The 22,961-nt window shown below is 33.2% G+C and overlaps 1 protein-coding gene and 1 pseudogene across 2 annotated transcripts in view; one reads left to right on the plus strand and one right to left on the minus strand.

Moving 5' to 3' along the window:
• Positions 1-10,001, plus strand: part of LOC149566427 (uncharacterized protein At4g28440 pseudogene) — a 50,283-nt pseudogene extending 40,282 nt beyond the window's left edge. The window contains exon 2 of the transcript XR_016361396.1: positions 9,931-10,001. The product of XR_016361396.1 is annotated as an uncharacterized protein At4g28440 pseudogene (transcript). The remainder of the gene's footprint in view (positions 1-9,930) is intronic.
• Positions 10,002-18,332: 8,331 nt separating this feature from the next.
• The window catches only part of LOC149566428 (ubiquitin carboxyl-terminal hydrolase 6-like), a 141,605-nt gene continuing 136,976 nt past the window's right edge, over positions 18,333-22,961 (minus strand). Inside the window, exons 16-18 of the mRNA XM_089819784.1 lie at positions 18,925-19,044; positions 18,764-18,838; positions 18,333-18,660 (exon numbers count right to left, since the gene is read on the minus strand). Of these exons, the coding sequence (XP_089675910.1) occupies positions 18,611-18,660; positions 18,764-18,838; positions 18,925-19,044 (245 nt within the window). The 3' untranslated portion in view covers positions 18,333-18,610. The remainder of the gene's footprint in view (positions 18,661-18,763; positions 18,839-18,924; positions 19,045-22,961) is intronic.

A 22,961-nucleotide genomic window follows, 5' to 3' on the forward strand; every position in this document is an offset into this window, starting at 1 on the left:
CATTGAAGTGATGGTGCTTGTGTTGGTATTTTTGGGAGTCGAGAATGGGCTAGCTGAGAAGGTGGGGGGATCCAAGATGGAGGTGGCGTCACCTTCAAAATAAACTCACACGCTCCACCGAATTTCACTTCACCAAGTGTGGGTGTGAGAACAAATCTTGAGCAGAGTATAGGGCCTATAGATGCTCCACATGGTGGAAAGTCATGGGGTGCCTTGGTCGCCCAAATACCATGACGTTGCATGGGTATAGAAGAAGACCTCTGGACCCACAAAGTGCATGTATAGAGGAGTGCAGAGTATGGTGCATGTACTTTGTGCATGCAATTTTTAAAAAAAACACTCCTACAATAAAAGTACAATTGTACCAAATAAAGCAAAAATAATTAATTTAAAAACTCTCGCTTCTCAATTTCTGAGTCCAAGGTCATATGACCTTGGGCTAAATTGGTTTTGCCTCAAATTTTAGCAACGTCCAAAGTGGACAATTTTTTTATGGAAATGAGGGTTTTCAAGTGCTCTAAGCTCAACAATTATGTATGTTTGGGCTCAAAGTGCTCTAAAAATAGGTCCCCCAATATCCAATACAAAAAATCTCTAGAAGATCATATCTGAAAACCAACACTAAAACTCTCAAGAATAGAACAAGGGCATGAAGATCTAAAACTCTGATATCAAGTTGAAGTTGATGAAAGATCAACCCCATAGCTCCCATGAATCACCCGCATACAAACATCTATCACAGAAGAGAGAAGAAAAATATATGGAGGTTGGAATTCTCAGATCCACAGATGAGACATTCTTGATGAGCAAAAAGAGAAATTGCTATCAATCAAAAGTGAATGAATGTAAAAAGATAGATCAATCCTTATAAAAGGAGATCCAAAAGCCTAAAGGGTAAAACTTAGGTTTATTATAATTATTAATTATTAGATGCCTAAATTTTAGCTTAAGTAAAATAGAGTTAATTAGAGAATATCTAATTACTCTAACATATGAGATCGTGAAGTTTAAGTTAGTTAAACACATGTCGGTCTAATGAAAGTCAAATTTACGTCACTATGTTGATGACATTAATGCAATTTGAAAAAAATGAGCCCCTCACCATATGCAATTTTTAGTTTGGAGACAAATTTTAAAATTCTATAACTTGGTCATTTTGATGTGTTCTTTATACAATTTTTATTGATTTGGGGTAGGATTTCACACTCTTCATTGCAGTATAGGAAAAAATAAAATTTGACAGATAAATTTTCTAGTACTTGCAATTTTTGGCAATTATCTTTCCATTAGAAACATCTATTTTTCTCGACTCTTCTTCTTCTTAGATTCTTCCTTATTCCCATATTCTTTCTCTTCATCAATATCAGATTCATAATCAACAAACTTCTCTAGTTTCTTTCCAAAAATCTTCATCAAATCTCATATTCACATTTCCCACAACCTTTTTTAGCCTTTTTTTGTACCACTGATACAATTGATTTGTTGTCAAACTTTCCCAAATTGTCTTCATCTCTTTAGATATAGAATTTACTTCCAAATATATTGAAATATTAATTTCACGATTAGTGTTGTTCCATGTCAAAGCTCATAAAATATTTTACCATATACTTTTTGGTACAAAACTCTATTCAAGATGTACACGATAGTGTGCACAACTTCCTTCCAATAAATCTTTGAAGATTAGCCTATTTCATCATGTTTCTTGATGTTTCCTAAATTTTTCTTCTCATTCTCTCTATAACACCATTATGTTGTGGTGTTCTAAATACATATAACTTTTTTTTTATTCCATACTTCTAACAATAAATCTCAAATTTGTTAGATGTAAATTGTCCTCTATTAGATCTCAAACATTTAATTTCCATATTCATTCTTGACTCTAGCGTTGAAATCTTGAACTTATCAAATGCTTCAATTTTTTCTCTTAGAAAATTAACCTATGTAAATCTAGAGTAATCATCAATGAATATCACAAACTATCTTTCACCAAGAAAGCATCGTGCTCTTGTAGGATTGTAGATGTCATTGTGCACAAGATCAAGCAAAGCAATAGATAAGTGATCTTTTTCCTTAAAAATTTCTCTCATTTTATTTACTTCTTGAAATCCTTTGCAAATGGTATTGGCTAGCTTGTGTAGTCTCGGTAAGTCTCTAATAGCATGTAAAGAACTTATCCTTACCATGGTGTCAAAGATAATATGACACATCCTTTTATGCCAAATATAGTTGTCATCAATCTAAGATATCAAGGATCCTTTAGTAGCTCCTTATAACCAATACATGTTCTTTCCTTTTCTATTACCAGTCATAATTATTGTTTACAATCTCTTCATTATTACACAACTTTCATTCTTGAAAATGACATCATAACCACTTTCACACATCTATCTACTACTCAAAAGACTTTGATATGAGCCCTTCACATAGTAAACACTTTCAATGTAATTTTTTCCATTAAAAAAATTGAACCTTTTCCAACAATATAAGTTGCTTTATCATCATTGAATCTAACAAAACCTCTATCATATTTTTCAAGTGTAAAAAAAATTCTTCTAACTCTTGTCATATGATGAGAACAACCAATATCAATCAACCTTTCATTCTCATTCCTTCTATCATATAAAGAAATTTCAACATCATCAACTTTAGCACACATGTCAGAAATATCAATTTTAGATTTAGCTTCTTCCTCATCCTTTTTAGCATAAAACAAACAATCTTCACCATCTGATTTATCATTTAAAATACTAGCATCTTCATTCACAAAAGCCTTTTTATTGAATGTCCTAAGATTTTGTATATAAGGACCTCTTTCAATACATCTAGTAGCCCAATTACCAACTTTAACACACCTAGAGCATTTCAGGGGTAATGTACTTTTATACTTTCTAGTACCTTTCCTCAATCTTTGATGCATCAACTTTTAGGATTCATAACTTTTGACTCAGACCTGGGTTTTCTCTCAAATATTTACAGTGGTTTTGTAAGGGGGAGTTTGATGGCCCGACAATTAAATCTTCTCCATTGTGTCCAATATAATATATTTTTTAGGTCCCAAGTAATCTATTTACACCCTCAAAACTTAGCTGACATAACCTTTGTCTATTTTTTAGAGTTCTTTTTTGTAATAACTTTGAATGGACATTTCCGAATTTGAAGTTTACTTGGCAGGTCAAGTTGTCATAGTTTAAGGAAAGTCCGGTTTTATTTTCATCTTTTCAGGAGTTAATTTTGAAGGTTACCTAAAATAGCAAAATTGAAGATTTGTTAAAATATGCCAAAAAGTGCAAATTTTCTATTTTTTTGAATTTAGATAGTTTTTAGTTTAAGCAGCTACAAAACAATGTAGAAGGAGGTTGTTAATGGAAGATATGCAAGTTTCAAAATATGTTTATTGCATTCATATTTTTCTATATGTTTTCCTTTTGTATAATGTATTACTGTGAATAGGTACTTGGGTACTACATCAACCTTCTTGTTAGATTAGCTTCAATTAGCTTCAATATCTCCTTCACCAAATTCTTTTTCAACCTTCATTTCTTTGAAAGTTCTTCCCACATAAACTCAAAAACATTTCCAACTATCAATTAACACTTAATATACACCCACTACTACTTTAAGATGTTTCAATTGAAGCACAATAATCTATCATTAGAAAGATGAACATGAAAGAAACAATACTCTGACACACAATGAACACCAGATTTTACATGAAAACCTCAACAAGGATAAATCATAAAGAAGCTAATTCTTGTGATATATTAACAACACCAGGTAAGGTGACATTGATTAGGTGATTTTTTACAACAAGGCTAGCTATTTGAACAAGGGGTATCATCGGTAGGATAATGGTTTGAGTATGTCATGCCCAAAATCGGGGCAAAAAAATAAACACAACATTTTTTAATAGTTAATAACAACTGTGTTAAACATTTACTAACATTGAACATGTTGCAAAAGGATGAAAACATGATAAGGTTAGTTTCAATTCACAAGGTCTAGGAAACAATTGAGTTTTGATTAGATTTCATGAAGATGCAAAGTTGGTATCCAACAAACTACATGGGTCCAAAAGCATAAATCATAGTGCTACATGAGCTCTTAGTTCGGGTTGAATTAACCAATTGATGAAACCACAGTTTTATGTTTTCTAATGTATGACATTATGTTCGAGAAACATTTGATCAATCACATAGGTTACATTAGGTTCAATCTGACACCTAACACTCATTGCACTATACTAGTCGAATCCATTAGAAGAACTAATCTGCACTTACATGTTATCCTATCATTACCTTAACACTTGATCCTGGTTATTAACATAGCCTATCAGAACTAATTAAAACATTAAATCTCTGTCATTAACTCATTTACAACATACAATTTATCCTTGAACATAATCCTAAACAACTATCAAGTTGTCTAGTCAATTCTAACCTATAACACCTTCAAACATTACAAGAGCACTCACTAACCCAATGACACCCTCTAACCAAACTTTAATATACATTAAAATTATAATCAAATAAATCTTTAATAAGAAAAATATAATGTTAAAATAATTCCCTACACACACACACACACACACACACACACACACACACACACACACACATAGTAAACATAAGTTATTCTACACCCCCTATCACTATTCAACTCTAACACTTCACCCAAAGACTAATAAACAATATCTCTTTATTAAATTTCCTTAAATTTAAAAATTCTAATTACATCATGAAATCCAATTCCTAATATTACCATCTAGTCATTAAATTATTTAAACCACACAATAATAATCAATCCCTTAAGCTATCTTTTCCTACCTACTAATATCTAACTAACTATCCTATTTGCTAAATTTAAAACTACTATACAACCTACTTAGTACATACCACTAAAAATCCACTAACATAATAATATCTAAACTACTTACTAACTACACTTTATTTGCAACACTAAACTTAATTAACAACTCCCAAACTAACCTTATTCCTATACCTACCAAGATACCTCTAAACTCTACCTAACCCAACCTTCATCCTACATGCCCCTGCCAAGTGGCCCACTTGCCACACTCTTCCTATGGCAAGGTGGGTGCTCCCCCATGTCTACACGCACTTCCCTAGGTTGGAATTCATTTCCCCAAGTCTTCCTATTTCAAAAAGTGCATGGTGTGCTTAGGAAAAGTGGGGGGGAGGTAAATCTCAAACCACTATAAAACCTACTTAATACATACCACTGAAATTCCACTTACTTAATATTATCTAAACTACTTAAAAACTAAACCTTATTTGAAACACTAAACTTAATTAACAACTTCAAAACTAACCGTATTCCTAAACCTACCAAAATACCTCTAAAATCTACCTAACCCCACCTTCATCCTACATGCCCCTACCAAGTGGCCCACTTGCCACACTCTTTCTATGGCAAGGTGGACACTCTTCTATGTCTAAATATGCTTCCCTAGGCTGGAATGTGTTTCCCCAAGTCTACCTACTTCAAAATGTGCATGGTATGCCTAGGCAAGGTGTCAAGGGTAGTTTAAAATTGAAAAGTTTGATGATGAATGTCTTGCTTTGTATTTATAATGTGTAATTATCTTGACATGTGCCCAGATTGGGTGATGTGAGGTGGAGGTGGGGACCACATGGTGTCACATACCCCTTCCCCAAGTTGCTTGTTATATATATATATATATATATATATATATATATATATATATATATATATATATATATATAGAGTCTTCCCCTCCACTTTTGAAAGTGATGATGGGGTGATTAAATATTTATTTAAAAAAAAACCCCTTTGGTATATTAATCTTATTTGAAGATTCAAAAAATAGATTTCAACATTCTAAATATATTGGAGAGCATAGAATCAAGAATATATTTTGCACCTTTTGTGGAATGATTTAATATTTTCTCCATATATTTTCCAGCATCCTGTAGGTACATTTTTTGGGTTTTTGTCAACAAATATTTTTATTCCTCACTTTTTTTGTTTTCTCATGGGGGTTTAATTACATGGGTATTTATATTTTTCCTTAATAGGCTAAGGTTTGGTTTAAATTAGTTTGCATACATTCCAATTGGGATTTAATATATAGTTTAACCATTATATCTACTAGGTGAAGTTCAGATGTACTAAAGGGTAAATGTAAAATTTGACATTGAATCTTAACATGAAATTTAGGAGGGACTATTCGAACCTAAATTTAAAAACCTCATTCAAAACCAAGATCTCATTAATATCAACCTCTTTCTAACATTATTGAATTCCAATATTTCAGTGAGTAAATTATGGAGTAAACAACTCTAAATTTTATTAAAAATGAATTGAAATCAATTAAAGCATTGTCACAAAACATACACCTTTCTATACAATAACTTTATTCTTATTATAAATTATGATATTTACAAAATGTGATCCATTTCGTAGATCTTCATCAAGTTACAACTCTATTTTCATTACATAAATGCAAGATACAATAAGAAGGTATCACAATGGAGAAGTCTCCAACACAAGTGACTCAAGAACACCATCATGTCTCCAAATCCAAGTTTTCTCCATCATAAGAACCCATCCAAATCTTTAAATACGCATAAAACCAACCATGGAGAGCTCACCTCCCAACCTAGGTCTCAAGGAGACCACCCATCAAGCTTGGAGTAACCATAGCCAATCGGATGACAATCAAGTCCAGTCCACAATAACACAAACACAACAATAACACCCATCCAAGGTATACACAATGTGATTCACCTTGAACCCATGAAAAATGGGTGAAGGTGGACTACCATGTAGGAGATGTCAAATCTAGAACATACAACAAATATACCTTCTCTAGGGCTAGAATTCACCTACAATTTTCATACTTTCTTCTCCTTATCTCCTCCAAAACAAGATCAATAACATTTCTATGCAAGGCCCATACACATTGTATTTCTTCCCTCTTCTCTTCATGAGAAGAGACTCTACACTTCCATGGATTCCGACTAACCCCTTCCCCCATACTTGGCCACTTCTTCCCTATCCAAGGGTGAGTAACACCATTACACTCTTCACAATTCCCTCACACAAAAATCAAAAGATGAGCAAAACAAGAATGAAATCAAAGCCAAAATCTCATCCCTTATATTACAATATCACAAAATACATAATGTACATATGCAAGGGAATACAATCACATACTAATCTATTTGCAAAAGAAAAAATAACATTTCCATGGCAATGGAGATGACCAACCTTCACAAGTGTTATGGAAAAATGATGTTTGAGAAGAGCCCAATCTCTTTTTCTTGCTTCAAATGCAAAATCCTAATGTCTCTAAAAGAAGAGAGTGGGCGAACACCTAGTAACTTCTCCAAGGACCTCTAAAAGGGCCTCCAAAATCCACCCACCAACTAGCAATAAATTCATAATTGACCCTAAGTCCCTTGGGCATCATCATGTTCCCTATCATAAATGCAAGATTGGAAAGAAGTGTGGGTTTGTGGAAAGGTCAAGAAGTCACCCAATTTTTCCAACAATAGAAAAGTGAAACATTTAGAGGGTCACTAGGGGATTCTAGTAGTGTTAAAAATGTTCCTAACCCATACCCCTAACACTTAGGCACTTAGATTTCACTAAAATTGGTCCCTAGGACCACTTTTTGGCCTCTAGAAGTGACTAGAAAAATTTGAATCCAATTAGCCTAATTGGTGGGGCTTTACAAGTATCTCTAATCAAGGGTGGGTTTAATTAGGTTTCTAATAACTCAGTTAGGTTAAGGATTACATTGCCAACCTCAGTAGACATGTCATTTACACATACACATGACAAGTGTCAAGTGACACTATAAAATCACACTACACAACATCTGGCATGCCACTAATTACATAATGAAATCACCTAATACATATCTATAGATCATGATCATGAATTGAATCACTTAACAATGAGGTTTGAATCTCTTTATTAGATTCAAACTTGGTTTTGTAGTTTGCACATTCGGTTGGTTATTTTTTCTCTGATAAAATTGCATGGTAACTTTCTTGCACACTCAATTTGAATATCCGTAGTTTGATAAAATCACATGTATATATAAACCAAATTGCATAATCAAATGACTCAACATTCTGAATCTCTTTTTAATAAACTTTTCCATTTATACACCTGATAAAACATAACTATTTGCACAATTGAAATACCATAACATATTCATCAATTCGAATTAAATTACAGAAATAATCATCATAATGCATGCATATACCTTAAAAATCATAAACATCATCAATAAAGCATACTGAAGTATTCATCACATGGCATAAATAATATTGATAAATGTCTAGTCCATCGAATATAATGTCTCAAAATATCGAATCATAATGTATCAAAATAAGTGTATCGGTTGATCTATGATGGGTCAGGGTGAGGCATGATAGAGTAACTATGCCCCAAAATACAAAAAAGCTCACCACCTATACAATAAGGCTCATTGCCAATGGTATGAAAATGGAACTAAAACATAATATAGTGTCAAGCCTCTGCAATTCCAATTTAGAACTATATGTACCTCCGTGATCAACTATATGAGTAAGTTCACATTTTCATAACTCACATAATGTTACACATTCACACCTACACATACATCTTGAAATAATATTACATAATTACCAAACTCCAGCTAGAAACCTATTGGACAAAATTTATTTAAGATGGGACACATCACCTCGAGCATACCAACAAGCTACAATAATCATCAGTGCCAATCAATATGATGAACACACTAGGAAAAACTATTGGGACTGAAAACATCAACATGCTTCACAAAGGAGTAACCCAAAACATAAGCTCAACACAAATGCCAAGATGATCCAAGAAACCATTGAGGTACAAAATGATAATAAAATTAATGTTTTTCCAACTATCATGATCCATATATGAAGCACATGCTATTAGTAAGCAAGATAATCATTGCATAATCAATCAATACATCACAACTATTGGAAACTTGCCTTTTTAAATCCACCAATACACTAGAGGTTGAGACAAGGATGTTGACATCAATGACAATCATCAACTTCATATCCTCACACAAATATGGTATTAGATTGTAGTCATTATGAGTGCACATATCGATTTCATCATTTTGTCTTTTTGACATATTTTAGCATTTATAATTCCATGAATCGTCAAATGATTTTCTTTGTTTGAGTATATTATGGTTTTATTTTGATAATTGTAACTATTTAAATTAGAAGTACCTCTTGTTTTTCAAGTGGCAAATTGTATATGCATAATGTTTAAAGTGCCAAAATTATCATTTGAAGGACCGAGGGTTCCTTGATTGTGTTCACTGTATAGGGGTGTCATGAATTCTTTTTATCATATCTTGTAATTTGAGAACTATGTCATTTATTTAATCATGGGATATACAAGACATCTTGTTATAACAATTTTTGTTGGGGGTAATTATGCATTGTGAACAAAACAAATCATCACACATTGAAAATGGCTTAATCTTTTACCTCGTCTTTACAAATTCACCTAAGTTCAAGTCCAAGTGGAAAAAAATAGTTTAGGGAGAAAAGAATAGTCATATCAAAAGATTGATTGGTAGTACCATCTATTTGGCTCTCTTTTATAATATTTAATTTAAGGTTGAAGGTACACATGCATGTTAGATCATTATTTTGGAGCATTTTGAAGATCCTCGTGTTCCTCCTTCCCTAGATTATCTCATTCCACTTGATAATGTAGACAATATTCCCTTTGATGATGATATGTTAGAGGAGAGTGATTTTTTTGCAACACTCAGGAGTCTTGATGATCGAGTTTCTCCACCTAAAGCTCCCTCTTCTCTACTTGAGATCACACATTTAGATCGTGTTGATGATTCTAGGGATTATTTGTAAGAGATATCTAATTGTGTTTTTTTATCAGGATTCATATTTGTAAGACATTGGTGCAGAGCCTTTGGAGTCTCATATTTTAGATTTGGGGCATATATTTGAAGGGATATCTCTTCTCTTTGTTTAAGATGATCCTTCTTCAATTGTTATGAGGGGACACTCTGGTCGTCTTCTTCACATTCTATATGATCATCCTTGCCAGTTTGACATGATTATAAATCATTTGATGTAACATTTGGAGGTCTCTTCATCTTTAGATGAGACATTTGAGTCTTTCGAGCTTGTTCACAATCAATTACCATTGGTTCTTTATTTGTCACCTTCTACTATGATTGGACATTTTCCTTATTGTTTTGTGACATCTTCATCATCAAAGAACATGGTGACACAAGAGAAAAATTTGGACATATTATACTACGTTTGGATTTTACTTCCTAATTACACTATTTAGAATAAGAAATATCCTTGCATTTATACTTGGTTTGTCTTTTCCCAAGGGGAGAAATGTTATGATCCTGGTAGGCAGCCTTCACTAGCACCTCGAGGTTTTGGTGCAATGGTTCATACCATGTGGTATCAGAGCCTCCACCCAAGTTCGAGTCTCAGAGTGGGTGGCAACACCGGCATTGTAGTGTTCGTCTAGGGCTCATACGACCAAGGGAGGGCCCACCATATGGGTGCACATCCAGCCCAGAGTTTGGACTACGGAGAGTGGTGGGATCTTATGATCCGTAGTGGGCGGCCTTCACTAGCACCTCGGGGTTTTGGTGCAACGGTTCGTACCAAGAATGTTGTTTGTAGGCATTGGATTATATTTTGTCTTCAAGCACTCACCATTCTTGTAGTATATTGATCATTACGGAAGGGCCTAGTTGTCACCTTTCCTTCCTATAAAGAGATACTTGACTTTATATACAAAACATATGTGGTTATGTAGTTTTGTCCCTTTCTCTACTCTATTTTAAAAATGCATTGTATTGTGTTGTGTTTAAATATTGTCCATGGGTACCTAACATGGCCAAGTAATCAAGACCCACCTGGCATTGTAAATTTAACGGCATTCCCTTATGTTATTTAAATATTCCTACTTACACTTTACTTAAAATTTTATGCACCTGAGCTAAGTATATATTATAAATTGCACTTAAAATTACTGAAGATAATACAAACACATTAGCTTGCCTATTACACAACCTAGAGTTTGCATCTTATTCTTGCACATGACATAGGGGAAATTTTACTTTAGGTGGTGATCTACTTGTTATCAGATTCCAACTTATGTGTGAGATTCACCTTTGGTGCACTTATCACATTATCAACCTTCCATTGTTGTACATGTTTGCCCATACTTCACTACACAATGGAGGACGATCCACCTTTGGTGAACATGTGAGTCCACCTAGTGTGAGTGATAGGTTAATTTTTTCTTATCTCCTAGTGATCATGTCTTGCCTTGATAATCAGACATATCTAGGTTGTACATCTAATGAATTCGATTAATTCATTCAATATTTCTCTATCTAATATAATATTATTTTCTCTCCCTTGTGCACCTATTCATTAGGCTTCTAGATCTTAGCAAACTCATTCATTCATCAAAACAATTTTTCTGGTAATGAACCCTATGTAAATTAGTTTTTATGATATTCTTCTAGCAGATTGATATAGAAAAAAAAAATATTTAGTAGTTTAACTTTGTTTTGAGTTTTTTTACCAAGAGATTATAAGCACGCAATTAAAACAACTTCAAAACATCTAATAATTGTTTCCACTCTACAAAGAATTTAATAATATATATCACTATATTAGGAGCTACATACCTCAAGGTTAAGCTTTCTTAATGATATAAAGTATGTATTAACTTTTCTACATACACAATTAAGTATGCAAGTTGATGTTATAGCTAACTATGTACACCTACAAAGAGTACATTGAGTTTGAATAATTTTTTGGTTGTCTTTAAATGCAACTCAATTGCTTAAAAAGTGGTAGGACATATTACGTACACAAAGTCAAAAAGTGGTCATTTAAAATTGTTGCTTAATACCTAATTAAAAATGTAATGATAATTATGCAATAAAACCATTTCATTTTTTTCTCAATACTTGTGCACAAATATCGTAGAGAGCTTTAGAAAAAACTAACTTCTGAAAGCATAAGTAGACCACTAATGGTACATTGTATATTAGTTAATGAGCTTTTAATTTGATATTTTTTTGGTTTATTTAAAAGTTAGTAATTTGGAGTTTGGGTAAGCAAAGAATAAACACTAATTGCAATATTGAATTATGGATGTTAACTAGTACTATTTCCTAAACTAATTTTGATAAACACACAGAACTCCCAATTTTTTGAAATTGTTCATTAGTAATAAATGCAACTTTTGCATTACAAAGTATAATTATAGTATAAAATAAATGAAACCAACATGAATGGCTCATGCTCACTTATGAAACAAAAGCCCATATGTTTAAATTAGTCACAAAGAAGAAAATTTTGAAGTCCACAAGGCCAAACAATGCCTATAAAAAAAAAGAAAGACAAAAAAGGACAATTCTACTAAGTGAAATCATAGAAGTGAAACTACATACCTAAATGTTTTGTGCATTGTGTTGTTTGCATTCTGTCACCACAAAATGTAGGTAACAATAGAAAACTCTTTCAACTTAGTTTCACATTTATCTGAGATAATTTATTATTTAATTGGCTAAAATTGATCAATCAATTGACCCCAATTGATATAATGAATGCTTTTACTATATAATAAATCCTCTTACTAAAAGCTTTCATCAAGTCTTTTTTGTTTTTTTCATTTTATTAAACCTATGCTTGATATTTGAAGCCTTCCACATCCTTTTCACATTTTGGAGTGTGTGTTTGTTTGCTTTTGATCTTTTGGTTTTGTTCAAACCCTTGCTTTCAATTTTCCCTTTGATTCAATATATCTTAGGGCTTAATCGAACTTGACAATCAAAAGATATGATCATTTAAGTGCCCAAACAGTGGACTCTCCATATGCAACTACATATTTAATATATCATGTTATATTTTAATGTTGACATTCACTTTTTAAAAAATATAACATAAAGTCACTTTATGTTATGTTTTTAAGCTACTTTATCACTTAAGTGACTATAGAGCACTTTATGTTATATTTTCATGTTGAATTATTTTTTAATTTTTCACTTAAATGACTTTATTAACTATATAGATTAATTTATTTTTGAGTATTACTTTTTTTTTTTTTAAACATCTAAGTTATAAAAAAAAATTGAATAATATTCGCACATGATATATAAATTGTATTGTGTAAATATTATTTTTGACCCAATAAAGTAATATTGAATCAAATATCAATTAAATGTGTGCTTAATTGGTCTTTTAAGTCATGCAAACTCAACTTACATGTCTTTTACATGTTTTCATGCAAATGCATACCTAGAGTGTGATTTGCACTAGAATTGCATGTAATAGACTTTCTAGAGTCCACTTTAAATGAAAACTCCCCTTTACATGTAGATCACTTTACATGTAATTGCATCTTGAAAGTGTGATTTGCACTAGAAATGCAATTTATGAAATAAAAAGTTAGCTTTTAAAACATGTAAATGCATTCCTAAAGTCCAATTTACATGTAAAAGGCATTTCCAACCAAGGCATCACATGCACATGCCCTTCTAGAGTATGATTTGCACTAAAACATGTAAACATGCAAATGCATATACAGGTTCTAATTTTAAACATGTAATTACATATTTGAAATATGTAATGGAACTTAAAGAGTCCATTTACATGTAAATGCACTACCAACCAATGAATTTTATGTGTAATGTGTCTTGGAAAATTTGATTTTGTATTCAAAACTCGTGTAATGACTCTCCAAGACCTCGTTCTTGCACTCTGAAGCTAAAAATGTCCAAATGCAAATATGGAATGATTCCTTGAGAGCGTGATTCACACTTCTAGCCATCATCTGCATACATTTTAAACCTATAAATGCATCTATAGGGTTCGATTTCACCATTCCAACTAAGTTATAAAAAAACACTTCAAATACCTTCATTTTTTCCCACAATTTTTCTAAAAATGCCTAGAAATTTGGATTTTTAACCACGTTTTCCATTAGAGAGCCATATTTATGCATTTGGATCCATGTTTTAGCATTTGGGGAAGCCTTTTTTGTATTCCCAAGTTAAAAAGAACCAATATATGTGCATATTAGAGCCACGATTTTAACAAAAAGGCCCAAAAATCTTCAATGCTAAGCCACAAAATCCATCATCAAAGGCACATTTTTGACATTGGTAACATGCAAATGCATTTAGAATCTACATTTTTGCCCTTTTTCTCCAAAAATGACTCATTTGCATCCATTTGGAGCACACTTTTTTGCCCAAAACCATCCCATTAGACACATTTCATCAAAAGCATTTTGCATTTTGGGGTTTGAAGATTACAATTTTGGTATAAGCATACAAAACTGCCTCATGCATTGACCAAGTGAGATCACATTTGCAAGCATTGAAATAGTCAAGGAGTTGTTTGGAAATTCAAATTTGGAGGGAAATCATTTATTCAAATCACTCAATCTTTCCACGTTTGGCTCTTTGAGATCCAAGTCAGTTAAGTTTTCAAACCTTGGCTATTATGTTGCTTATTTTGGCTCATCATTGTACACTTGTTCAAAGATATACCATGTATTTTGTAAATTTCCTTTAAATAAGATGAAAGCTTTTATTTTCAAATGCTTGGGATTTTCCCAAATTCCAAACTCAAAATTGAGAGCAACTTGATATTTTGTCATGTTTGAGTCGAAAACCAAGTCCTTTTTTTGCTTTATGCATATTTTTGTTGCTTGTTTGCTTCTTGTTTTCACTTCCTTTTTTAGAAAGGCTAAAGATTCTTTCCCAAGAAAGCAAGAGCATATCACACCTTTTCATTTTCCACCTTTCCATGCAAATGCGTCACATTTTATTGTATTTAACCAACACAAGTTAAAGCATATTACGTCCATTTCCCAATATATGCAATTACAATCCAAGAGCATTTACATGTAATTCCATCCTCCGTCCACATTTACATGTAATCTCATCCTTACTACACATTTACATACAAATCTATCCTCCATACCCACTTACATGTAATTACATCCTCCAAACCTAATTACACGTTTACGTCAAGTAATAATTACATGTAAATCACTTTACATGTAATTACATCTAGAGAACCCAATTTTGGTAATAGGTCACACTTTTAAACATCAAAGTTGCCATTTGCACACTTTCATATGCATCCCAACTTGCATTCTTGTCCATACCCACAAAAGCTCATCTTTGCCTACATGCAATCTACCATTGAGAGGTTGATTTTGGCCCTTTTCACCCAAATACATATGCTTTCCAATTCATTTCCAGCCATCATATATGTTCCATATGTATCTAATCCATATTTTAAATACTCATCCCTCATGGATTCATCATTGTAACTCAAATCTCAATGTTTTCATGAATCTAATTTCATTAGAAGATGTTTTCATCTTCATGTTGTGGCACACTCTTCAAGACATGTCAAAACTTCTTCAAAGAATAGAGACATATTATCGAGAAGATATGTTTTGATCCTCAAGAAGCAATAATTCATTTGGTCTCCATTTTTCAAATAGTTGTCTCAGAACCTAAGTTCGTGTGGGAATGCACCAAGCACTTTGCTTCAAAAATTAAAAATAACAAAAAAGTCAAAGGTGTTGATGGAAAGCTATCTCAAGTTTACCTCCGAACACCATCAAGGTGGTTTTTAAAGTGTCAGAAACTCTAAAATGTGTCAATCTACAAAGAAAAATTCATGACAACTCAAACAAGAAAAAGCTTGACCACATCAAGTTTTCAAATGACAATGGGCAATTCATCAAGAAGAGTCAAAGGCTATCAAAAGATGCAACACCATAGTTATCAATACAAGAACTCCTAATCCTATGATCATCTAGGATTGCATCATCAAGTACAAGGCCTTTGCTGACAATCTCCAGGATTGATTAATTCAAATTAATTCAAAATCAACGACCTCAACATTTACTTCAAATGTTTTTCATGTTTGTAGTTAAGAGATAATGAATTGCATGAGATTATGTCATTACATGTAATTCAATTGCATATCCTTATGACATGTAATCCAGTAACTTCTCACCTCGTTTGAGCAGGTCAAAGTTGGTTGAGCTCCCACTTTTTCCTCCTTTTTTCTCATATATTTTTCTATATAAGAAGTGCCCCCCTCATTGTAAAAATAAACTCTACCAAACTTGTACAAACAGAACTTTGATCATGTAATACCAATTTGGGAGAAAAGTGAATAAAAAAGCAATTGACTAGAAGCAATTGTGATGGAGCAAATTAGAAGGTTTGATTGTAATTTGTGCCTACTATCTTTGTTTCATGTTATTATTGTGTGTTCAATAATAAAGCATAGTGAATTAATAAGCAATCGAAATCAAAGCTTTGATTGGAAGCGATTGTGGTAATACATACACTAAAAGCTTTGATTGTAGCTTGTGTTACCATCTCAAATTCATAAAAAATAGTTAGAATTCCCCTACTCTAGAAGTCTTTGCACCCCAATGCTAAAGGTCTTTCTTATAGAATAGATTAAAGCTAAAATAAGTTATCGAATAGAAATTGTCTAACTTCTAGAAGTCTTTGTGCTTGAATGGTAGTGATTCTTCTTATAAATTAGGCAGACGGGACCTAAAGCCAAACTTGTATACTTTCAATCAACCTTTGAGTTGGTATTGGTTAATTGATATCACCATTTCTAGCTACTAGATAAAAGCATAGTTAGAGATTTCATCTCACCCTACAGGCAAGTGTATTCTTTCCTAAAAGTTGAACAGGAAAGAATATTGGTAACACCCCTTATGAAACTCTCAACTTCTTGCTTATCTTGAGTTGATCCAAGGAATGATGAGAAAGGGGGCCTTCCCTTTAAGGTAGGAGAGATTGTCTCATACATTGTGGCTGGTCTACCTATTTTGCGATAGGATTTTCACAAAACTATGGATTGCAAATCCTATTGCAAAATTGTGAGTTGCAAAATATCCACCCAACACATTAGAATATAAAAAGTAGACCACAAAATTGAAAAAGACATAATATAGCTACTTTGTCTAATTTGGGAACTAGGATGATTATAGATGCACATGGTAGAAAAATTTGGGAGGGTATCTAGTCTACCTTGATCATCTTCTTGTAATAGATCGATATCAACATAACATGTATTTTCTTTTTAAGAACCCCTAGCCATATAATTGGCGTATGTTCGGAAATCAGTTTTTTCTCCGTATGGGATCCAAATGTGCATTGTAGTAGCCTCTTGGTAGAAGGTTAACAATGTGAGGAGCCACTAGTCCAAATGATTCCAGGCCTTCAACCAATAGAGGGTAACCCATGTGCCTTTTTCCCTCGCTAGAGCACTAGAGGATTTCACTAAATAGAAAGGAATACAGTCCCCACTCACTATAGCACTCGAGAATTCCATATTTATCCCAGCTAGCTAAGAAACAAATACTTATACTAAGCCAACCTAACATAGAGCTCACCGTAAAGAACCATTGCATGCTTAGTTGCAATTGTGTAAGTGTTCTGAGACTTGCCAACACATTACCCATCTAATTGGAATCTGAGTTGAGACAGGAACATATGCATTCAAATGCAAGCAAAATAACTCCTAAAAAACAACAAATCAATCTTAAAAACTTTATCTATATCACACTTTAAATCAAAATGCGTTTCGAACCATTTCAATCATATTCTTGCTAAATGACCACTAAACATATCAAAACTACATCTGGAAGAAAAATCCTCAACTAAGCCTTACTAGCAACCTCCTATGTTCATCACAGTGAATACAACTGATCGAACCAAAAAGGCAGACAATAAATATGGAGCAACAAGCATTATACAACTATTATGAATTCCAATGATATGTAGAATTCTCAAATAAGTCCCAATGCAGCAACAACCAAATCAAACAGAATAAACCTAAAAATAGACACTAAAAACTACCATTCTCGTAATTTCAGATTCCGGGGAAGGAAAAATTCAGCATTGAAAAATTCACTGAAGAAATGCTAAAAACAAGTGCATTTGCCATGTGTTTATCGTAACAGTTTTCAGGAGTCATAAATATCCAAATTCATGCTTTAAAAGCATTGATATATCTATCACTGATCATCAAAAAATTAATACTGGAAGATATCTTCCAGTTTAAGTTAGGACTGCATGCCCAAATAATGATATACCTTATAGCTATATAGTTCTTCCATATCAATCTACACAATAAACTTTAAGGATTGCTCTATGACCATGATGGAATTATGAATTTATAATTATATGAACAGGGTGAAATTACCCAATTAAAAATTGCACTTGCATTACAAGGTCCTTGAAATGAAACCCTGCGAATAAGGCTCGATTAAATTTTAAATCTATAAAACAAATTTTACAGGGCCTTCCTGAATTTTACATAGCACAATATTTAAAATTCAACAAGACTACAAGAACCGTAATAGCTACCTCAATATATAAATCTCTTAGGAAACAATTGGTAAACTCAATTTATTTTTTCTGTTCTACAATGTTGAGTATTCACTCAAAAAATTGAAATATTATATAGAATTAACCGTAAATAGCTAAAAATTACTACCATATTCTAAGGATGGATCATATAGTGCGAGCTTTGTACATGCAAATATATGCCATATGCCAGTCGCCTGGAAAAGAAACAAGCATTTAAGTCAATAAATATATGTTAGTCCTGTGAAAATGCACTATCTTCAGAACTATAGGAGAATGATTGAAACCCTAGAAACATACCTCCACCAGAAAGCTTTGAAATATCTTCCTCTCTTTGTGGAATAGGATTGTCATCGTCGAATTCCACCCACTTTCCTGAATCAAAGAAATTCAGTTTCAGTCATGACACCATATTTTTCACAGAATTGCATGATTAATTGCAAAGGAATGAAATGACCCACCATTCTCTTGTTTGACCCAAGCAACATAATGCCCAGAATCTGCACTACGCCCCTTATGAGTTAGCACAGCAACTAGATCATATATTCCAGTCAAATGTGGTATTTTATCAGTTTCCATAGCTGTTATCAAAAGCAGAACCGGTTAGGAAATTGTAGAATAATATTCTTATGCATGCAGAATGATCTGCCTGTATTCTAACATGGAATTTCAAAAGTAACTTATTCGATAAAGATTTAGCTAATCTCATTGGTTCAAACCTCTCCTCTAAGAAAAAAAAATTAAGAATTTCCAGTCCTGTTATCAAAAGCAGTCCTGGTCTTTTGTTGGACATAATAATTTTATCTTATCTTATGCCTGCAGAACGATCTGTCTAGATTCTAACATGGAATTTCAATGCAACCTATCTGATAAAGGTTTTAGCTAATCTCATCGATTAAGATCTCTTGTAAGAAAAGAAATTAAGAATTCCCACTCCTGCCTGTATCATTAGTAAAAGAAATTACAATTTTATAATGTATCATTAGCAATAAACAAACAAATACAAATATACTTACAATAAATTTAATATGGCTTAAAACTGTGTTACATTTGGAGGCTTTCTGGACGAGTCTGATTGCTTTGCAATTCAGTTGTTCATTATTTGGGTTCTCTTCTAGATTTCCCCATAAGTTTGAATTGATGTGGCTGTGGCATATGGATTGGCATTTACTGATGTCCTTATGGTAGTCTGGCTGCTCATCTAATGACTCTAATGTTTTAGTCAAGGCCCCTCTATGAAGGAGATATCTGTATTAATAAATACTATAATAGCAAACATTATTAATAAACAGCGTCTGGAGATGAACGGTAATTAGAATATATTAGGGCACACCAAGTATTTAGTTAAGCACAACAATCAGTGAGAAGTGCCATTACAAGAAACAATGGTGATAATGACAATTAATGCCCTTAACAACAGGTAGTAAGACGGCCTCTAACTACAGCAATTTCAAGTGAAGGGCAGCAATCAATCAAAATATACAATTAAATTAGACACACATGTTACTTAGCAGCGATCAATTGAGAAGAGTCGCGTCATTTCAAAAGGGTGGCACTCTTGGTAAAAAGGGTGACTCTTCATCCGGTTGAGGATATATAAGTCAGACTGCCAATTCAAAGAAAGGCATCGAGCATAAGGCATTCAATCAAGGAAGAAACCTTGAGTTTCATAATTTATTAAAACTAGACTGCCAACTAATAACTGTTCGAGTCATTGGTATGATACATAGTGCATTCTGATCTGGCTGATTTATTATCTTGTATTCCATTTGATAGAAAGTAGGAATGTTACATATATCTTGCTTGCTATTCTTGCCACTATGATGCCTGTTTCTAATAGAATAGATATGTAAGATTCTTTAATGTTTTAATCTACGAACTATCTCATTATGAAGGATAGGATGGAATACATAGTAAGGCATGCAAGTAGCACATAAGTTCGATTTAAGTAAGGCAACCCAGGGTGAGGCCAGGAGGCTGAATAGCGGGTATTATTCCGTGCTCTTGTGGTTGATGGAAAAGAGTAAACTCGAGGGGCCTTCTATGTATTTTGAACGGACTTATAACGAGGATAGTTTGATATCGAAAGTATTATCAAATCCCAAATGCATAACATGTAAATTATAATGATGATTGGAACTCTCTTTATAGCATTTCTTTCATAATGATAACTAAACTGTCTGTATGCTGCTTCTGGATTGTGAAAATTTACTCACTTCAATAACCGAACGGGTTATAGGCCTTAAATGAAGATATTAAGTTGGAAATTTAAATTCCTCAATATACTCCATACTTTATTTGGGAGTTCTGGGGCAAAGTAAAGTTCAGTACCAATAGTGGGCATTACAGTTTTATTTCTCCCAAAAGTCAAACTATATATCAAAAATATACATTCCCGGCTGGAATAAAGAGCCGTGGTAATATTTTTGTGTTGAATGCCAAGATTTTGTAGCATTTGGCAAATGTGTGTTCAATGATTCAAAACTGTGGGCTTACTGATCGTCTCTTGATCACAAGAATAATTTTCCCAACTTGAATAAAGAAGTGGCAATGTTTACAAGTCAAAGGCATGAATGTAAAATCTGATTAATGTTTGTTTATCGACTCAGGAATTTGGGCTTTTTGATGTCATGGAATTTAAAAGAAGTCCCTGTTCTTATTGTTTATACTTAATTTGTTATCTTTCCATCTCGATGTAGGATTTTCTAGAACTGGTGTGCCATGAGTCTTCTCAAGACTGGTGCTCTGGAAATTTTGGACCATATTTTGTGTTAAGGGAGGTTGAGAATGGGATTATTTTAAAGCCTTTTCTGGAGGAGGAAATTCATGGTGTGGTGTGTGCTCCTAAGAGCGACATGACTCCTAATCCCAATGCTTTTCAAGCTGCATTCTTTTAATCAATCTTGGATTGCTACATCTCAGCTCCAGTTCAGCTGATTGAAAAGGACAAATCATAAATTGTTGAAATGCTCAATCGGTATTGAAAAATACTGATTCTGAATTCACAGGTCTGAATTAGAACTAGAGGTATTTGATCCCCAAGAGGTAGAACATTTATTGATTTCAATGGTCATATCTCTTGTTTGGATCCCTATCTTATATTTTCTCCAAGGGAAGCAATAATAGACGGTCAAGTCTATTCACCATATGTCTCTTCATGAAGAGACACAATTAGCTATTAAAGAGCATTTATTAAGGGACCCGATCCTAATCGGGTGTGATTAGGTTAAACAAATCATCTGCAAATTTCGATCTGGAATAAAAACTCATAACCAGGATTTGTTTGATTGATCAAACTTGATCCAAGATAATGAATGCTTCAGAATTTATACTTAGCTTGATGATGATAATTTGGTCAATTTCAAGAGCTATTTCACTGATGGCAATAACAGTTCTGATTATGTATGCATGTATACCAATTCATATGATGAACTGATATACGTACATGCACATATGTATACAGATTTATCAGATCAATCCTTGAATTGTGACCGATGCTACCATAGCTTTAACACTCCCTCTTAGCTAGGGAAGCTTACTAAGTATGAATTGATTTGGACATCACCTAACATGTGATATCAAGGAGTATACAAAATATCAAGTCACAAGATATTTGTATATCCTAGTTATGACATATGCACTGACGTAACCTCACATGATGTCTACCATAACTTATCATGATATGGCCGCGGATATTACCTCACATAATACCTACCATGATTATCTCATAAAGAGCATATTGATACACAATTGATATCAAGTCAGCATGATATCTATCAATAAGCCCAAGAGATGTTAACTATCAAGACATTTCCATGAATATCAAGTCAGCATGATATTTGTCATGATAGTGAACATTGTAAAGTCGTCACCTTACAACGTTGTATACAAGTGTATATTATCAGAAAGATCGTCAACTTTCAGTAATGTATTCATGGGCCCATAAAGTCATACAGTCACACATATGACAAAGGAGTTTACACAGTCACCACGGATTCTCTCACGTGGCATTGTCATGGTGTCACACACATGACATTCACCATGAACCATATTAGAGGGTGGATCCATCACAACTACTCCTAGAGAGTGGAACACGAGTTCCGCATTAAGCTTCTCTCTTACAGAGAAGAATCTAATAAGGTATATTCGAAGAAATCATCAAGGCTAAGTCTCCCTCTCAACAATGGCTTCATTCTTCACAACTCCAAATGCACAAACTTTATTTTGGTTTGAGACTTGGTGAGAATACCAATCGTATTTCTTCAGTGATAATGTACCTCAACTGAAAGTTAGAAAGACCATCTTGACATGGCCTACTACCTCTGAATCAATATCATCGGATGTCAACAAATGTAGATCCCTAGGTTGCTCCCTCTGTCACAGAGGCATGTCCTATTCATATACTCCAATCATGGAAAATATCTTGTTCCAAGGGACTCATCATTTGTTACATGGTTTATTATTTTAATATAAGCAATTTCTCAAAACACACATGCAC

This window comes from Cupressus sempervirens, chromosome 3, assembly GCF_028749045.1.
Source record: "Cupressus sempervirens isolate cs-2001-9-10 chromosome 3, ASM2874904v1, whole genome shotgun sequence".
NCBI classification, from domain to species: Eukaryota; Viridiplantae; Streptophyta; class Pinopsida; order Cupressales; family Cupressaceae; genus Cupressus; species Cupressus sempervirens.